Source organism: Thermobia domestica, chromosome 13 (genome assembly GCF_964235325.1).
Source record: "Thermobia domestica chromosome 13, izTheDome1.hap1.1, whole genome shotgun sequence".
Classification (NCBI taxonomy): Eukaryota; Metazoa; Arthropoda; class Insecta; order Zygentoma; family Lepismatidae; genus Thermobia; species Thermobia domestica.
The window spans coordinates 120,756,420-120,777,898 of NC_137466.1; the positions used below are offsets into that span (position 1 = coordinate 120,756,420).

General features: G+C 36.9%; 1 protein-coding gene across 2 annotated transcripts in view; it reads left to right on the forward strand.

Moving 5' to 3' along the window:
- The window catches only part of LOC145669278 (extended synaptotagmin-2-like), a 128,684-nt gene that overhangs the window by 65,496 nt on the left and 41,709 nt on the right, over positions 1 to 21,479 (forward strand). For both annotated transcript variants that reach the window (XM_081737595.1, XM_081737596.1), the window contains exon 9: positions 278 to 360. In XM_081737595.1, the coding sequence (XP_081593721.1) occupies positions 278 to 360 (83 nt within the window). The remainder of the gene's footprint in view (positions 1 to 277; positions 361 to 21,479) is intronic.

Sequence of the window (21,479 nt, forward strand, 5' to 3'; positions counted from 1 at the left end):
AAGAGGGCTATTATTATTATTATCACATATTTGGTGGCAGAAAATTTTGAATTAATCCTGAAAGTATATATATATATATATATATATATATATATATATATATATATATATATAATAGTATTCTTGTCAAGAGTTCTGTCTGTGCCGTTCACAGAATAATATTTGACTCTAGATTAAATTTTAATATTTTAAGCTATTTCTTTTTCAAATATAAAGAATATAAGAGAAACCTCCTTGAAGATGAATGTACAGTTTCTGCTTTTCTACTTTTACTTAGTTCATCATTGAACATGTAAGGTCACAACAAATGGTTGTAGAAATTTATGATGAAGATCCTGATATGGATGATTACATCGGCAAGTAAGCATGTGTATAGATATATAAAATTATTGAGTACTTTAAGTTTGGTGTATATATATATATATATATATATATATATATATATATATATATATATACTAAAATTTGTTGTTCAAGTACAGTGCAAGGCCATACAGGGAATCAAATCCTTCCTCCTCGAAATTGTAAAATTTACACTAAATTCAGTGACATCTTAAACCAAGTCTCTCTAAATATTTTTTTACTTTTTAGGATATGTTCTTCTTCTAGCATTTTGTCTCAGTATAATCTTGATTATAGCAAGAACAAGTATACATATCCTGCATGTTTTTGCTCTTTTGTCGGTAACATAGGACCGAATTAACCTATTTGAATTTATTTTTCTTTTCTTTCTTCCTCCAGAAATCTAATTCCGTATACAGCTCAAACTATATACCCCAATTTCTCAATTCATTTAAACGGAATGTCATTTAAACTCAATTTATTTAAACTTAATTTTCTATATGACATTCAGCTCATACAGAGTTTGATCAGCCTACGTTTGGCCGATTTCGTTCCTCCCCTCTCCCGTTCAGAATGGACTCACCCGACTTGGCTCGTGGCGTCCTGCAGTGTTGTGCAGTTGCTTCCTGGGAACGGAGTTGTTTTTCTGCGCGGACGACAGAACAGGACCATTGCTGTGAGTGTTGTGTTAAATTTGTTTCCAAGTGTGTGGGTTTCCGCTCTGTGACCAAAATGACGCCCAAACTAAGACGGTTTTGGGAAGGCTAAGTTGCGGCTCTTTATGACGCACACTATAGTGTTTCTGTCATTAGAAAACAGTGCAAGAAGAATGGCGCAACGTCAGTTTAAGTGGAATAAAAATGTTATTAAAAAGCTCCAACATTTGAATCATCAACGAAGTTGTCTAGGAAGCGGGAATGCACCAAAGCCACCTCCACCATACAGAGGAAATTTCGCCAAATGGCAATGCAAGAAAATCCGCCAACACAAAGGTGTATGGCTAATCGTCTTGGCGTGTCTTTGGGGATTGTGAGCCGGACGTTACACCATCAACTCAAGTTGGAAAAGTCACGAAAGCTCGCGGCCATCTTCTCACGGATACCCACCAAAAGAAACGAAAGTGTAACGCCCGGAAGCTGTACGAACGGCATCTGGCAAAACAAAGGTGGATATACGTCGTAACGCTCGATGAAGCATGGATTTACCTTTTCGACTGCGGCAAACCGAGAGCCATCATGTACCGAGAGAAAGGCGCCAAGAACTTCAGAAGGTGGACCCGTGTCTGTAAAGAATCCTTCCCAAAAGGGTTCATTGTCGTTACTGGCTACTGTTACCGAGGTAAACTGAAGATTCGTAGGGTGGCGAAGAACTGCAAAATAAATTCGCAGTATTTTCAGGAGCAAATACTGCGGCCGATCTACGAGCATGAGATTCCAACAATGTACGGAAATGACACCAATCTGGTGCGCATTCACATGAACAAGGCCTCATCACATACCTCACGATCGTCCCTCGCATTCTACAGAGAGATGGAGGAGGCAAGTGGTATACAGGTGATACCTTTCAATGAGGTACCTGTTAAATCTCCAGATGCAAATCCTATGGACTATTGTGGATTTGGATTGCTGAAGCGGGCTTTGGGAAAACGGTGTGTGACAACTGTGGAAGGACTTTGGAAAGCTGTGCAAAGGGAATGGGACAAGATTCCTTTCCCAGTTCTTCAGAGAAGCCTATTACAGTGGAAATTACGCTGTCGGGCTATTGTTAGAAACCAAGGGAAACGCATCGAGCACTTACGGACCTGGCGCCATGGATTCTTCTAAATTTTTAGGTAAGTCGAAATTTGCCAAATGTAGACTGAACAACTTCTGTATTCCACATGAGAAGAAAGGGTAACATATACGTATGTCATTTTTGCTCTCGTGAGGTGTTCTGACTACCAACAATTAGTTTACCTTCATTCAAGGATTTGGTAAGTGGCTGGTACGCTTTCTTAATGCAATTGAAACGAATGCATGCTATCAAGCTTCAGTATCAAAGTAAATTCGTCCACATGTAATTCTTATAACACTCGAGTAGTACAATAGTTACAAACGAGAAAATTATCAACGATTGGATGAAGTTCTTTCCAACTCTTCTCTACGACAATCTTGGACAATTTTAAAAAAATAATTTACCAAAACTCTTCTATATCGGTCAATCCATACGAAGTGGTCCAGAGGTGGTTGCTCGACCATCTCCGAAAATTATAAAAATTGGAGTTTGACGAACCTTGTGTATGAGAAGGTCAAAAACATTATTCATGTTGTTGTATGTACAAGTGTTCCTGAATGGCGGCTGTCTTTGTTTCTTTGTTGCCGGTGGAATGCTTTTTTTTTTTTTTTTTTTTTTTTTTTGCAAGCGTTTACGAAAGCTACAGTTGCTCAGGACGTACGTATCAGACCAACACCAAACAAAAACGAATGTTTACAGGAGAGACTGAGGTACACGGAGAACATATACTCCTGCTTCTGAATAAATATGTAGGATTGCAAACTAATACATGAAGTCACTAGAAGAAGTACAGAAAATTACATTTTTAAAGGGCTATAATTTGGAATGGCATAAAGTGGGGGGTTCATAAGTTTTGTGTTGAATACTATTGTATGTAAAGAGTCTGCAGAAATATCCACACCTATGATACTAGTGGCACCATAGATTTATGGGGTCCGAAAGTTGAAGTTTGTGATTTTGATACCATGTTTCGGGTGTGATATCTCAGGAGGGCAAAGTGCTAAAAATTGCTGCTTAGGCCACAAAGTAATTCTGTATGTGAATAAACTATTGCAAAAAAATCATGACTGATATTACATGGTGAAAAACTGAGGACATGGTTAGAACGCGAAGAAAGCACGCATGTGACGACGGTCGTAGCCCGGAAAACTTTAAATGTTTTGACATGTTTCATGCTAGATCTAAAAAACTACGCATGTTTCAGTAATTAGGTCCGTTTTTGTTTGTGTTAAGTTGTGCAAAAGCTTGCGAGTAGCGTTGGTTCCATCTTTCTAGCTCCATGATCATTGCCACTTCTGCAGGCTGGACAATTTATCTTGACCATCCGCTATAACGGATAAACCAAAAGAGACAGAAAAGCAAATCTTTGCACGAAGCAAGTTTAGGGAGGGGGGACATCTACGTCTGTATTAAACAGAAAGACCTAACAAACTTTATTGTGAACCCAATATAAAGTTATATTTTTCAAATGACAGTACGTCAGAATATTACATATTTCAAATCAACGTCTCAAACGTAAACTTAAAATGTCACTTCTATTATTCAGTGTTGCAAACTAACGATGTTATTGTATCATAGACATTCAAAGTTCAGAAGCTTCTAACGCAAATACAGCATAACAGAGATGCACAGGTTAATGCACATCAAAAGTACTTCAATATTGAATACCATGGGCGTGGTATGACTTGTTTCGAATGAATAGAAACGAAGTTATCAGGGCTTGAATTTTTTAAAAGACTTTATTTCGGAATAATGTTGAGATGAGTATCATATCTAGTTACTTGTATGGTTTGTAATAGACGTGTAAATTATTTTGTCGTTTACAGCACTTCGATATCTCAAACCGTTTCGGAGATATGATAAACATTGCTGAAGTTTGCAACACTGCTTAAATCGTGTAATTGCGAGAACTTACTGTAATTACAACCACTAAAAGCTATTTCTGTAATGCTTTAGAAGAGAAGGGAAACAACAATCATTTTAAATATTTTCCACAAATATGCCATTTCCCGCAGGATAGTATAGATAGGTGTAACGCAACCTTGTGAACACATTAAGTCCTGTAGCTGGGATAGGATTTCAATGATATTTTGCTGATACATTAAGTGCCTTAATACCGCGATCCATTTCGACGATGGGTGTCGTGGGTGCAAGGGAGAGCTAATCCCCTTACCATATAGACGTGGCAATGATCATGGAGCTAGAAAGGCGGAACAAAGGCCACTCGCAAGCTTTTGCACAACTGAACACAAACAAAAACGGATCTAATTACTGAAACATGCGTAGTTTTGAGATAATATAGAATGAAACATATCAAAACATTTAAATTTTTCCGGGCTACGACCGTCGTCACATGCGTGGTATCTTCATGTTTTTACATGTCCTTACTTTTTTCTCCATGTAATATCAGCCATGATTGCTTTGCAATAGTTTATTCACATACAGAATTATTTTGTGGCCTAAGTAGCAATTTTTAGCACTTTGCCCTCCTGAGATATTACACCCCAAACACGGAATCAAAATCACAAACTTCAATTTTCGGTACCCATAAATCTATGGTGCCAGTAGTATCATAGGCGTGGATATTTCTGCAGACTCTTTACATGCAATAGTATTCAGTCCAAAACTTATGAACCCCCCACTTTATGCTATTCCAAATTACAGCCCTTTAAAAATGTAATTTTCTGTACTTTTTCTAATGGCTTCATGTATTGGTTTGCAACCCTGCATATTTGTTTAGAAGCAGGAGTATATGTTCTCCGTGTACCTCAGTCTCTCCTGTAAACATTCGTTTTTGTTTGGTGTTGGTCTGATAAGTACGTCCTGAGCAGCTGTAGTTTTCGTAAACGCTTGCAAATACAAAAAATGGCACTCCACCGACAACAAAGATGGCCGCCATTCAGGAACACTTATACATACGACAACGTGAATGATGTTATTGACCTTTTCATACACAAGGCTCATCACACTCCAATTTCTATAATTTTCGGATATGGCCGAGCAACCATTTTCGCCATCTTTGGACCACTTCAGATGGATTGACCCATATATTTAATCTGTCTGTGTGACAATCCCGGGGACAGAAAATCTCAAGAACTATTCGATACATTAATTTTGGCCAGAATATAAAGGGTCAAAAGTTTGGAATCGAGCTCGTTGATGGAGATAATACATTCACTGGAAGTGGCAAAAATCAGACATTTTCGGTTTTAACATTTATCACTTATAGAGCAAAAACGGTAATAGATAGCGAGGAAATGTTTTCTGTAATCGATTAAAAGTTCCAAAAATACATTTCATCTCCATCGTTAATTCTGTACTAGAACCGAAAAGTGATATAAATTCACTACAACTTCCGGTGTCAATATTAATCCGCAAAGATTAGAAACGGATAAGAGATAGTGAGAAGCAGCTTTTTGACATCGATTTAGCGTTCTAACAGTAGGTACCATCGTTTCTCTTAACCTTTTATTCAAACCAGAAGTGGCAGAAATAGATCACTTCCGGTTTTAACGTTGATAATATAGACTAAAATTAGAAGGTGTTTTCTGCAATCAATATATTCCGTTTCCACTCTAACCTCTCTCTCTACTAAAACCGGAAGTGGTAAAAACTATTACTATTTCTGGTTTAATATTAGTTTAAAAATATCACAGAATATAAACCAAACCCCTTAACGTGATTTATATGATTACTACTTTTTTCCATATGAGTAATTCGTGATTTAATCACATCATATTGTATAAGGATGTTTCTTACCTCTTTATTTTTTGTACTTCACTCAAAAATTGCTCGAACATAATTTCTTTGCTCAATATGTTCAGCCTACCACCATTTCAATCTTTATTTTCAATGTAATATTGAAAAAAAGCCCCATCAGTGTTAAATATTATTTTAAGCATTCATTTTATTAATCAGAAATTATAAACCAAAAGGTATCTAGAAGCATCAGTTCTAAACAAGCTGAACTCACCTTGGTAGTTATATAAATTTTATCCTATCACCTGTGTTTTTAAAACGCGAATCCATGACACAAATCATAAGACAAAACAAAGATCAACAAGAGTCAGATAATTATTCAACTATTTAATTAGTTGGAAACAAGGAAAATTGAGAAGTCCCACCAGACGTCAGCTTTTTACCGATAGTCAGTCGATTAGAGGTAAGCACCTGGAGACACATTTGAGATATCTTTAACTTAAGTCTTCTCAGGGTCTTTCCCGAAAAAGACGCATTTTTTTCCGTGGAGATTAACCTCTATAAGCAGAGATGAAGATTGTAAAGGATCTTTTTGGAATTTGGACATTTATGAGACAAGATCCTTCCTCCGATTGTACCAGAAAGGGAAATGAGAGAACACATCTTTAAGATCAGTGCGCGTTAGTTAGTGTTTTGTTTGATTTGGATACTAAGTTAGTGTCAGCTTCCACCGGACACTGAACTCAGGACTCATTGAAGAATGTACGTAGTGAGTACTGTCTTACTTAAAATGGTGTTTTACCCATGCAGCGGGCAATTTTTGCTGTGTAAATGAGCCGACTATCATTCCGAAGCATTGTATCTAGTTTTTTGCCTCAGAAAAATATTCTTTCTTCGCTTATATATATATTACTTTCCTCTATTCCAAGTTTTTAATGCTACAGAAAAAGTAATTGCTGGTTGTTCTTTTTTTCCCTTATTTATACTCTACCAATCATTTTCCAAAATTTAGTTTCGAACTTAGATCAAGTACTGCTCTAAGCTTCCTAACAGCCTTCTGAGAAGCTTTCGTACAAGTTGTATTACCTTATTTGTTCTTATGTTAATTTTTCCACTTATACACTTGTGTACTACTTTACAATATTTTATTATTCTTTACTCTTGTTATCTTTGTGATGTAGGTATTTTTGCTCCTAATTTTACGAGTAATTCTTAGCATACACCTCTTCATGCTTAGCTTTGTAGTTTGTTATGGTAAGTATCTGATTTTGTTTGTATCCATGTCTTCGATTCATATTGCATAACTAGACATTCATTGAAAACTTTATACTTAACACACTTTGGAATTTTACTTCCTAATATGAAGCTATTTCTTCAGAATGGAGTCCAATATAGATTAATACATTTTTTAGATTATTTAGTACTGCAATGTATCTGTATCTTGTGCTCCTGGTAGACAGAGATATTCTTCTAATTCCGTATTTTCAATTTGAACCCCTTCCTTGACTTTCTTGCGAAGTTGTTGAACATCATTTTCGTCTTTTCCATATTCATTTTTAATGGAAATCTTTGCTTTTCATATGTTTCAAATTTTGTAAGTACGAAAGTGGCCAGAGCTTCTCAATATGATAAAGACGTGTTAGAAATGTAGTTACAAACAAAATAATATATTACAAGAACCTACTGAAAAAGTTACAGGATGCTATCAAAGCAAAATAAAAAAAGATTTTGCTTTTAAAAGATGTGTTGGTGATAACAGATAATTCACCGCGCACCAAGCAGCAGAAATACGCACTTTAGTGTGACAATGTGGCTACGAACCATTGCTCCATTTATCATATTTATCCAAACCTGGCTCCATCCGATTATTTCCTCCTTCCAAATATGAAGAAACATTTCCGAGGTAGGTGTTTTGCGGATGATGAGGGGATCATTAATACGATGAAAAGTTGCTTTGCCTCCAAATCTGCAGACATTTGTGCAGATGGCATTAACGAACTGTTCTATAGATCTACGAGGTGAATATGTAGAGAAGGACGCGTCCATGGATCAAGATTTTGATCGTAGCTCATGTCAATTATGGTGAATATAAAAACTTTCTGGCCTCTCCTCGTACATCTAAACGACAACTTATTAGATCATCTTTCATCTCTGGATGAACAGTTGGCATTCACATGCATTTACTCGAATATTCGAATAACATTAATTACTGGTCTGCGAAGATGAAGAATTAGTTAATACATGATTATGATGTCTGAGCATCTTTCTAACTTTTCTTCTGAAACAATGCTTTTGTTCAGGGTGCGAATTACGGCCAGGGATGCAGGGAAAATCCCTCTCTGAAAAGCTTTTATCCCTGGCTGAAATGCAGAAAATAAATTCCCAGGGGGGATGCTATTTTCCAGTCCTACCCTCAGTTGTATTTCTTACATCATTCAAGTTCTTCAATTCAATGTGCCAAACAAATCCGTTTGAAAATTGTTAACAGAAAATTCATTGTAAAAAGCAATTTAGTTAGGTTAGGTTAGGTTAGGGTGTTGGTGTGTGCTGGGAGCTGCGTTTTTTTTTTTTAACGAAATCTTAGTGAGATCTGGTGCTGTAGGTTAAGATTAAAATCGTATAATACTGGTGTACTTTTCCCAGAACCTAAGCCAAGTGTGCTAAGTTTAATCATCGTTGTCAGCAGGATTGGCACGATTTAGCAAGTTTGTTTAAACGGGATTATATTTACTTAACCCCTCCTGGAAAAATCGCCTAATTCGTACCCTGCTTTTACTAGAACGTTTTTTATATTATTTAGACAGTTGATAGCTATAAATCTTTAACTTTATATCTAGTACTTAGTATAAACTAGATCCAAATATGAATTTTTAAATTTTATAAAAACAGAAATGTAATAATATATTAGCAGTTTGATAAGAAGGAAGCATTTTAGTCTAGTAGAGATACTTAAACATAGTTTCCTATAATTGGCAATGAGGTTCATATTGCATGGATATCATAATTACTTAAACTTTTATCTATAGAATTTTATAGTAATTTTTAAATTTTAAACTATGATTTCCTTATTGTATACTATAGTGGTACATAGTCTTTTTATTCAACCCCTTTCCCTCTTTTCACCTCACTAACGCTTTAACATCGAACGTAAATAACTTCGAATTGATTTCGTCTATTAAAAAACAAAATTTTATTTTTATCTTGTTTCAGGCACATATATATTTGACTCTAGTTGGTTGAACAAGAAAGTATTCTATCTCGAAAAGTTTCGAAATATTGTGGTACTAACAAATTTACCGAAATGTGCTGACACTTTATTAGCTAAAACTTTAAAAAAAAATTAACAGAAGAATAAGATTATTTTTTTAATTTCCAACCCTCTTTTCATTTGATAAACATTTTTCATGATTTGTCTTATGCTTTTTTTAAAGCTTGTTATCATTTTGATTGTATTTGATAATTCTTGCTTAGTCAGATACCTTTTATTTATTTATAAGTTCCACAGTATGGTTTAATAATAATCTGCTTTGTTCTTGTGATGAACTATCAATCCTCGCTTCAAAAAAGACGTCTGACTTCGTTCGTGTCACATTTTACTCAATAAAGAGCCATCTTGTACGTTTTTATGTGCAGTCATAAACCTATGTTTCCGAATGAACGTTAGGATTTTTTTTTTATTTTCCTAATTATACTAATAAAATGAATCTGCCGCACTCAACCGTTGTAGGAATTTTAGGTCTGGTTACATAAAAAGAAAGCCTTTTTTATACGTAAGAGTGTAATTTTTATTATTTGTCTTTTTATTTCTCTCTTTTATCATAATATCCCTTTCCAACAAAACTTGTATCCAGACACCAGGTTTTGCTCGTTACGGTGACAAATCAAACACTTTATATGCACTTTCAGCATCTTGGTCATCCATATTAAATTAATGCAAGTAAACAACACATTTGTATCGTGGCGGACATAAGTCTTTGACCAGGTAATGGCGACTGCTTTGAAACAAATGCAGAGTATGAGAATTAAATCTATCATATCTGTAGTTTCGTGTGGAGAAAAAACAAACTTCTAAACCAAAGGTTAAGAACAACTCAAGTTATTAATATAAACTATGCCGAAGATTATTGATTTATATCATGATAAAAGAAATACGAAAGACGTTTTGAAATAAAGAAAAGTAACATAAAACTTTCCAAGCAGAGGCAAAGAAACCTAACGTAACCATACTAAAGACGAATAACTTACCGCGTAGGGAGCGTGGTTCAGTGGGCAAGGCGCTCAACCAGTAACCTGGAGTTTCTTGGATCGGATCTCCGACAGGGAAGTATTTTTCTTTCTTACTTTAGAATTGTTGGTGGCGATGACACATGTTGTATTATCTTCAGATATTTAATACTCGGATGTTTCAATACTTGAATTATCAAATCTTCAGGAATAATAATAAACGAATAATAATTATTATTATCTCATAGAAGATTAAAAGCTAGGAGCTAATTATCGCTCAGGTCATACCATTACTAGCAGAAACGTGACATTTGGCAAGAATATTTCGCTTTTGTTTAATGTTGCCCACGAGAAGATGAATTTCTCATCTCGTTTCTAAAACAAAATACAGAAACTTGAGACGAAAATTAACATTTTACATTCGAGACGGGACAAGATTAACTCAAATTATCGTCTCGCTTTGGAGATGAGAATCGAGACGAGACGAAAAGTATCGTAAACATTTCAAGTGAGGATTTAGGATTTAGATTTCTGGGCTTTCGGCATCGAACGCCATTTAGAGCGTCACGTTTTGAGAGATGACGACCCTCGGCGAGCACACTAGACGGAGAAAGGGAAGGAAGAAAGGATTGGGGAAGGAAGGAAGCAGCCTGGGACCTATAAGTTAGGTACCACCCCGGCATTTGCCTGGTGTGAATAAGGAAAACCCAGGAAAACCTCATTCAGGGTGGTTCGCCTGAAAAATCGTTTTACAATTTTCGACCGAGTGCCCCCACTGGGAATCGAACCCGGAACCGCTCGCACCGAAGGCGAGAGCTTTAGTGACTACGCTACGCAGGGCCACAACATTTCTCGTCTTGTCTCGATTCTCGAAGTAGTGTATGGCCATTCTTTAAGTAACAATTGCTTTGTATACTGAATCTTATAGGCTATAGGCTATTTTGTTAGTTTGTATTTCAGAGCTCATTGAATTATGGTCTGTGTAGGTATTTTTGTAGCAAAGCTTTTATAATTACCTCTGCATACCCTAAAAATTAGTTTATTACATGCCTTAGTGTTTAGTGATATTCAGTTATTTTTACTACAGTTATTTTCCTTAAAACATACAGTAAAATACCCAGGTGCCCAAAACTTAAGCATAATGACTGTTCGAGTATATAGGGCACGAAGAACGTAACGAAGTCACACAAAATGCAACCACCATAACAACATATCACACTTAAAGGCCACACTAACACGGAACAGGCCAAACTTAAAGGAAAACATGGCAGAAGATGTCACACAACACAAACTCAAACGTGGTACAGTACCAAAATACTCATACCACAAAAACACTGTGAGAGGCACTGACGGCATCGAGAACAGGTTAATATGGGATATAGTCTCCCCGAACAGCCGTACATGTCTGGTAACGACGTTCCATGCTCAAGATCAGGTTATGGAAGAGCTCTTGGGGTAGCTAATTCCATTCCTCATGAAGAGCAGTACAGAGTTCTTGCTGTGCCCTGGAGGCGGCTGGCAAGTTCCAATACATCCTCCTAATGCGGCCCATTCATGTTCAGTCGGGTTTAGGTCAGGAGGTCGTACTGGTCACTCAATATGTTGCATGTTTTCCGTCTTTAGATTATTCTTCCACCAGTTTGGCTCGACGGGGACGGGTATTGTCATGCATAAGCAGAAACTGTAGGCCAAGTGCACCCCTGAAAAGCCGCATATGGTCATGCAGAACTTCGTCTCTGTATCTCTGGCCGTTGATGGACCAGCCTCGAAGATGTGCTGGTCGAGTACGACCATTCATGATAATGCCTGCCCAAACCAGTATTTCACTACCACCATAACGATGCCTTTCCACGATGTTGTTGGGTTGTAAACAAGTTCCCGGTTCGTGCCAGATCAGAATGTGGTGAGAATCGCTTTGGAAACTGAATCTGCACTCATCTGCGAACAGTACGCTGCCCTATTCGTTGGGGGTCCACTGGTGGTGTTTTCGACACTGTAAACGGGTATTTTTGTGTTTCTGAGTCAGTGGAACGCATGCTGCTAGTCGTCGGTCATACAGACTACTGGCACTCAGTCTCCGGTACACAGTATGGCGTGACACTCTCACTCCTGAGGCGGCTGCAAGCTCCGTTGGCAGTTCTCTTGCAAACATAATGGGGTTCTGACGTGCAGTTACGGACAAGTATCGATCCTGTTGTGGAGTTGTCACTCGTGGATGTCCTTCACTGGACCCACAGCTGATGTCTTCTGTGTCAATAAACTGTTTCCAGAATCTAGACACGACACTTTGTAGCACATTGATGGTTCGTATTACTGCTGTCTGTGTGTTACTTTATTCCAAACGCCCGATGATCCGGACTTTGATAAATGCATCCAAATGACGTCTTTGTGCCATATTCCATTAATCTATTCCCACATTCAACTTAGCAGTACCCTACACTCACTATAACACTCCACTCACTACACACACGAAATGTGCCTATTTCGAATCCAAGCATTAGTGTTCGCTTTCTTCCCATAGGAGGTCAGGCGAATGATTGCCACATCTCGTTCAATGCTCCTCACAAGCAATACATTCCATCCATCATAATTTTTGTGCTCGCGATTGCCTTCCCGGACTTTACGTGCAACTTTTTGCATTATGCTTAAGTTTTGGACACCTACATTCTACATTCTCCTTTCTACATTATTATTACTGAATATTTGAGACCTCAATATAACGTCCTAATAAAATGCAAATAAACATAGTGAAGTTAAAAAATGAAAAGAAATTCTTTGGACCCTCTATAAGGATGAATTTACTTTAAGAGATACTTTGGAAGGAAAAAAAGGGGAAAAAGGTGTCAGCTGCTTGACAATACGAAAATAGAATATTCAGATGCCTTAACGGAAACTAAGTAGAATTTGTCTTCATCACAATACATAGTAACGCCCTTTCTTTGGGTAAAAGACTTTGAATTATGTATGCGTTATATTAATATTTTAACAAAATATATATCAAAATATAAAAAGGATAGTTCCTGTTTACAAATTTTGGTTGAACTGATATATGGAACGTGTTGGAAATGGCTAACGAAAATATCAGTATTATTTCTAGTAAGAGTGGAAGAACTTAGAAACAATTCCACAATGAAACAATAGTTTCAGACACAATTATGACTCATACCTTATGTATTCAGGAATTATTTGCTGAACACGCTAGTTTTCGGAGAGTACGAATCCAGATTGTAGATTGTGACTTCATGTTTTCAGTATTTCCCTTGTGAGGAAAGTCGTCTCAACTCTAACTTGTAAGTACAAGATAAATTGACTATTTTTCACGTTACTATATGTCAGAATTATCAATATTGTAAATTATAAAATATTTCTTAACTTCCTTGGGGGAATCGAACCGCGGACACCTAAATTACAAAACGAATGCCCAAGCCACTACCTTTTTAAAATTACTTTTTATTTATATTGTTTTCAAATTACAATGAGAAAGTTACATAATTTACAGTTGTAATTATTTGCACAGTAAAGAATTTGTATAAGAAAAAACCTTTACATTATAATTACACAGAGTTACCATAGAAGAGATAATGGAGGTAATTGGCAAATGGTGTTTTTCCTTGTTGGGGGAAATTTACCATATTGTAGACACAGGAAGTCCTTGTACGTGTGATGTGCTTGAGGATAACGAGGAGACAGAATATATTCAATGATATTTGCACTGAGTCAAATGACAGAATGATGTTTCTGTTGTGGAAAATACTTAAAATCAGGTAACAAGCATTTGTACGGTAACAGTCAAAGCTGATCTTACGCAGTTATTGAATCGTATCACAATAGATTTTCCAAACTGGTGTTGATCTGTTGCAAAGTACGAGACGATGTTCCAATGTATCCACTTTTCCACAGATATCACATCGATTGTTGTCGGTAATCTAGAGATGATGTCGTTTTGCCTTAGTGTCTATGATGTTAACAACCCTGTACCATAACGAACGAGCTGAGTTTGATAGAAAATTGAAGGAAATGTTCCTCCAAATCTATGTCCAATTCGCATTAGGTAATTTGAAAGTTATGCGATGACAACGGCTGTTTTGTTGTAATAGCAACGCATAAAAAGTTTGACACTTTTAGGAAGATGTTGGGTGCCACTAGCAGACAAATAAAAGTAAGTATATATAACGTCTGTAAAATACCAAAAGTCGGGAGGAATGAGAGACAATCACACTGGTAATATTTCATCATTGGTATCGACTAGAGATGAAAGTAATGTACTGCTGAGTTGGTCTCCAATACCTCGTACATTTTGGAAACCTCTGTGGTAAAATAAAACTTTTTTTTACTTTACTTTCAACATGCATCAATTTAATTTCTCCTTCATGATATGGCAAACAGGTAGCTGGATAGCGTACTCGAAAAATCATACCTGCCCACAAAAACCAGTTACCGATGCTTGTAAATTTCTGAATATAAAGTTTAGGCATAGGCAAAATTTGACATATGTACCACAACTTGGAAAAGGCACATGTGTTCAAAAAATACACATGAGATATCAACGAAAGTTGACGATATTGGTGCTGATGTAAAACAGATCTGACCCTCAAGAAAACATCTGACCCTCAAGGAAACATCTGTCCCTCAAGAATTTTTTTTTGGATATGCTGTCATGCAAGTTGCAGGAAAAATAAATGTCCAGTACTTTAAGAACTGGCACCACTGTCGGAAAATGTTCATATGTATTTGTAGAACCATTCCCTAAGGGCATGAGTTTAGTTTTCACTCAATTAAGAAGTGCGCCTGAATAATCACAGTACTTTTGAACACAATTTTCAACTAGTTGTAAATCCTGTGGGTCCTGAAGAAATACATTTACGTCATCAGCAAAACTACACTCTTTGACAGGAACAGTGCATATATGAAGACCTTGGATACGTTGATTGATGCTGTATAGTAAAGGACATAGAAATTATGATTAGACTCATACTTAACGGACAGCCTTGCCTGACACTACGTTCTATGGCAATAGGAGTGGTCAAAAACTCATTGACTTTTAGTTTCGACTGTGCGGCATCATACAAAACTCGAATCCAACGGATTAATAAGTCTTCTACTCCCACATGTTGCAACAAAGACCACAAATAATTGTGATTCACACAATCAAATGCCTGGTTGAAATCTAAGGCAAGCAAGGTATGGCTTGTATTTTGAGACTTAATTCGCAATAACATCACTCAGAGTTTGTAGCACGTGGTAAATTTTCTTTTTACCTCCTCGGGTATACTGAAATGGTCCAGCAAGAATATCAATAAATGGTAGGAGTCTATTGTTCAAACAACGAGCAAGCAATTTGTAATCGCAATTGAGAAGAGTTACGGGTCACTAGTAATTAACATTTGTAGGACGTGCTTGTTTAGTTATAAACACTGCAACACCAGAAGTACGATACAATTTCTGTGGATTATCGCTGAACTATTCGTTAACCAGAGAAGTTAGTAATTCACCAACGAAGGGGAAAAATTAACATACCATTCTCCAGGTATTCCATCTAGCCCTGGAGATTTTTCTTTACGAGCTGCCATGACTGCTTGTTGTATATCTTTAATAGTAAATGGGCACACAAGAAATTGTCGTGCTGTATCATCAAGAACACAAGCAGGTGGTGTAAAAGATTCCTCAGGCATTTTATTAACTTCAGAAAGACCATATAGGTTGTGGCAATACAACAGAAATACATTTTTAATGGAGGCAATATCTTCATGAAGTTTCCCATCCTCATCACGGATGTGATAGATCCATTTGCCTTGGCCTCCTTTCACCTCACGAAGTACATGATATAATGATGGTTCTTCATCAGCATCTACTAAGGGGACCTTGCTTTTAATCTTGATTTCAGCTACACATCGGCGATTCAAATTTAAAAGCAAAGATTGATAACGTTTAACCTGAGGTAACATGGACAAGTCAGAAATAGCAGCACATCGAACTTCTCGTAAGCATCTGTTATAAATATAAAGCAATTTGTGAAGATCTGGAGACTTTTCAGAGGAGTACCAACGGCAGAAACATGCAAAACGTGGTTTGAAGTAAGTATGCCACCACTCAGTAATAGTGGGAAAATATTTCCTCTGCCTAAGCCAGTATTGCCATTTAGATTGAAACTCAGCACAAAAGTGTTCGTCTTCCAACAACGATATATTTAATTGCCAGTAACCTCTGCCTCGTTCAACATTTAGATTATTTAAAGAAAAAGTTATAACATAAGCAGAGTGATCAGAAAAGGAAGTATGAACAATTTCAACTTGTTTAATACCTGGCACAATTGGTGGGGAGACATATATACGGTCAAGGCGTGATGCACTTTGGTATAATAATTAAGTATAATCACGTGCCTGTTGCCTCAGACATATAAATGTATCTTGTAAATGAAGTGTAGTCACTAATTCCTGGAGAGCATGACTGAAATTAAAGCCCGGTGTTTGATCTTCAGGCCTCAAAACGCAATTATAATCCCCAGCCATAATTAATCTATTAACATTGGGTCCTAGTGTAAGAGCTACATCCTGGGAAAAGAAGGAATTTCGATCGGTTCGAGCATTCGAGCCACTCGGACAGTGTTTGATTTGTAGGGGGATGCCTGGGATTTCCCCCTCTGGAAAAATCATCCCGGTTTCTGGTTTAGCTAATATCGTACCAACCAGGAATAGTTGTGTTCCCTTCTTTGTACATAGTTCCTTTATCATGGAAAATATTTAAAATCACAGAGTATTCTGTTTCAAGTTTATATGACGCTTCTTCTGTCTCACTTCCCTTTTCTTCTTTCTCGTACATGAGGCTGTATTTGTTTGTGCTAGCTACTCGCATAAAAATACCATTTTGTGGAGTTTTAAATGAATCTTGCAAGAAAACAAAACCAAAGGTGCGTGTTGTTTCAAGGTCTAGGCCCCCTTCCTCTTTGTCAGCAAAGATGAAGGGGAAGATTTTATATTTAAGCTTACCATTGAAGCTCGGAGCACCGGACATCAATATACCAATAATGCGTTTCTTCTTCCGCCGACAAGAAAAGAAACAATTGAGGTACTAGCAAAAGCACAAGTGGACCAGAGTTTTCCCTCTTTCCCCATGCATCGCATTACAGAAGGAAGAAATGTTTATTGTTCTTGCGGTCAATATATGTTTGAAATTTTGAATCCTACAGTCTTCCCAACCAAAGGCAAGAATGAATACAAGTCTGTGCTTCATTTACAGTAGTCTTTTTTAAGTAGCTACTAAAGGAATAGAACTGGAAAATTTGATCTCAGGAGAACACTGGAAATCTACACGATCGCTAGAATAGAATGGTTGTTGAGAAGGAATAAAGGCCCGTCTCCTTTAGCCTAACCGGCATAAGCGTGGGACGTAAAACTCAAAGATTTCATTTCATTTTTTCAGGAATAAAGGCAATGGGGAAAATTACAAGTATAGAGGAAATTCAAGTTACTATACATTCGCGCTTGCGGGGTCAATGCCATATTTGTTTTTCCTCTGTGGCTGTCGACGTGACAAATCCGTTTAGGGCATCAAGTTTTATTGCTCGTTGGGCGTAGGAAAACATAGATGCTTTCCTCTATCGATCGTAGCCACATAAGGGCCGGCGTTAAATTGACAACAATACACCACATAGGTTAATTTGGATTTTCAAACAATCGAAGAGTTAAATAGGTTCCATTTGGCTTTAAAGAAAAAGAAAAGAAATAGACAGGGCCAGGACTTTAGAGTTGTTCGCAGCAAGTTAGATGGGGATGAGCCCTCTAGTGTTCTCTCGTGTTGGGTTGATGGTAGCTGTGCGTTCGTTCCTGCGTGGAGTGCATTTTACCCCTGTGTAAACCGAATACTAACTTTTATCGATCAATATTATGGTAGTTTCTTATATTTATGCTCCCAGTACAAAACAACAGGAACAGAGACCGGCAAATACAACAGCAAATGAAGGCACTTCATCGGGTAAGGTAAAACTTTCTGATGATGTGAATACCGATATAAAAGTTCCACCAGCAGAAAAACGTGCTAAATGTGATGTTAATAGTATCGTTTTCACAGAGTCGGGAAACAAGAGTAGTGCAAATGTCGGTGGTCGTGTTGAATTATCTCGTTTTAATAACTGGAAGGAGAGCAGACCGTGGTTGGCAATAAACCAAATGAAATTAGTTATTTCTTCCGTGTGCAGTGAAATTCGATCTCTTAACGTAAATAGTATGGAACGCGTACATATCGACAATGCGCTTATAGACGGTGTTTCTGCAACTAATCCCAAGAAAGTTAATGACAAAATTGGTGATTATGGAAGATGCAAGTTCCATCTCAAGTGCATGGAAATAATTTATAATCGGAAGAAACAGCACCACGAGTCTATGGCAACTCCAAAATGAAGAAAAAATTAGAACAACAGCAGCACTTATGCGTACTGCATATATGATTGCTAAAGAAAACGTGTCTTTCTTGACACATTCTTCTTTGGTTGAACTTGAGAGATTAAATGGGGTTTCCGTGGGAAATATGTTATACTCCGATCATGCGTGCAAAAACATGATAATGTTTATTGCTGAGGAGATTCAAAAAAAAGTCTTGCTAAGTTTATTGTGGAGTCAGGAGAAAACTTCAGTATTTTAATTGATGAGAGCATATCTAATAAATTTTGTATGATAATTATTTTCATGTAGTTTTTGAAGGTGTTGCGTGTAACTATTTTTTTTTCAAATTGTCGAACTTGACAACATTACAGCACAAGCTATATTAGGAAGCTTGTTAGAGACTTTAACCATGGCCTAACGGAAAACATTCTGAAGAATCATCTTGTTGGGTTAGCAACAGGTGGCGCGGCAGTGATGTAGGGTTGTTACAGTGGAGTTGCAACTAGATTACGTGAACTGTTGAACAACGACTTAATTGTAGTTCACTGTATGAATCATAAACTTGAGCTTACAGTTTAAGATGTGATTAAATCTGTCTCTGATGTGTATCATATGCAAGCATTTATGGATGCTTTATATTCAGTGTTTTCTCATAGCCCAAGAAACCAGAGACTACTTAAACAATTATCAGAGGAACTGTCAACAAATATTCTGAAATTGGATCGTGTGTTTGGAGTACGTTGGATTGCATCTTCATTCAATTCTGTGCGGTCACTGTGGGAAAGTTACATTGCATTGTGCAGTCTTTTGACTAAATGTAGTAAAGATACATCCCGTCCGGTGCGTGAGAGATCAAAATTCGAGGGTTTAGTAAAGAAGCTAACCAGCTGGCTATTCATCAGGGAATTTATATTAATCAATGATGTTCTTGAAATTTTGAAAGGTCTTTCGCTCTATTTGCAGAACAGAATTGCATCTGTAGTTGAAGCCAAACAAGAAATCGATTTGGTATATCAATCAATTTGCGCGTTAAAGACTGTTGATCCCCAGAGATCAAGAAATGCTCTTAATGAATTAGAGCAAAGAAATACATTCAAAGGAGTGTCCATCACTAAATTTACTGCTAGTGATGAAACGAATTTGACATTTTCCGATTGAAATTACTTCAATCCCTTTTAGACAGCATAAACTTCCGTTTTCCAAATAAAGACTTTTTCGTTGATGCTTCAGTGTTAAACCCTGCTTCTTGGCCTGTTGTTCAAAATGAACTAGTGTTCTTCGGAGATGATGCCATCCCTTGATTATCCAAATTGTTGAAACAGTCAATGAATGGTGTTTCCTTCGTAGTGAAAGAATTTCGTTTGTACAAGAACAATCCTCCTTATACGGGTATGACTCCAGCTGTTCAGGAACTAAAGAAAGCTGTGGAAGTAATACTGATATCAACTGCAGAATGTGAACTTGGTTTTAGTGCTATAAATCAAACATTGAATGATCTGAGGAATCATATGCAGATTGTAACACTTAGCAAGCCCTTTTTTGTATATATAAATGGTCCATCTTTGCGTTTCTTTAATGCCGAAAAATATGCAACAATGTGGATAAAATTGAAGCGTCACAGTGCTACAGACAATCCTACCGGGAAAGCGAGAAATATCGAAGAATGTTCACATGCATCTCGCCTTTTCAACTAAAACGTAAGTAATGTTTTTCTCTTTAAAAAGAAAACTTTAGTTTGTTATATGTACGTACTTTTTGTATTATTCTATCTTTACTACATTTTCTGTTATTGTTTTGTTACTTTTGATAATTGAATGTTTTGTTTAGCTAGATTTTGAATTTGAACATAAAATATTACTCTGATTAGAGGAGGATCCAGGAAATATTTTTGGCCATCTCACAACTTTGAAGCCCCACTGCCCCTAATGTATATGCAAATGCACTACACATTGTAATCCACCTATACCCCCCCCCACTGATAAATTAACAAATCGAACCCTACACTCGGAGCATAAAGGTTGACAATATTGATATCTCCCAGTTTACCATTTAATATGTGACCAGACGGGTGACATACAGTAGAAGAAAAACGAGTGGAAGACTTGAAAGCAATTACTGTACCTGTACCTCTAATGTTAAAATTATTTTCGACTATGTATGATGGACTTAGATTCAGGTCCGGAACACCAACCTCTTGGAAAAAAAGCAACATCAATTCCATCACTTCGTAGAAAGTCACAGAGTGCAAATTGCTTGACAGGGTTTTGTAAATTGTTAATGTTAATTGTAGCTATTTTAAGCAACATCACATTGGCAAATACACACAACGACCAATAAAAAATAAAGTTCTTGAAAGAAATATATGGTGTGATCAGTTACATTGTTATCAGGCAAGCCATCCTGCTCTTGGGAACTAGGGAAATTGCAAACTTGCCCATCACCCTCTGTAGAATTCAACTTATCAGAAGAAATTTCTCTCTCACCAGGTATATTCTCCATTTCATTGGCAAAATGAGACGGAGGGACATCCGTTGATATGTGTGCCTGTTGTACTGGAGACAACGGCAACTGAGAATAGTGATCACAGTTATCTCACTTCTCAGTAATAGCACACTAGACGTATTTATTTTAAGTACTGAAGAGCAAGAATTCACACTGTTCAGTTCGCACACAGAATTTGTATTATTTAAAAGTTGCGGAAAACGTTTTTTTGTCAAAAGTAGGCATACTAGGATCAGATGGGCAGGAAACTGTAATTGATGTTTTATTCCTGTTGCAAGAGAGAACGAGCATACTATCAAATTTAGGCATAAGAGATGCTAAAGGGTCACTATGTTTAATTGTAGGAGCTACTTTTCCAGCATAACTGTTAGGATCACTAGGAAATCGAAGCGGGCAATTTGAATACATATGTGTCCATTGCACCGGAGACATGTTCGTATCTGACTAAGGTAGGTTACACAAAACTTTTTCCCTTGAATAACTACAAAAGATGGATTTTTTTAACTTCTATATGTATTAACTTACGTCATGTTCGCATTGGATATACACGTTCTGCAGAAT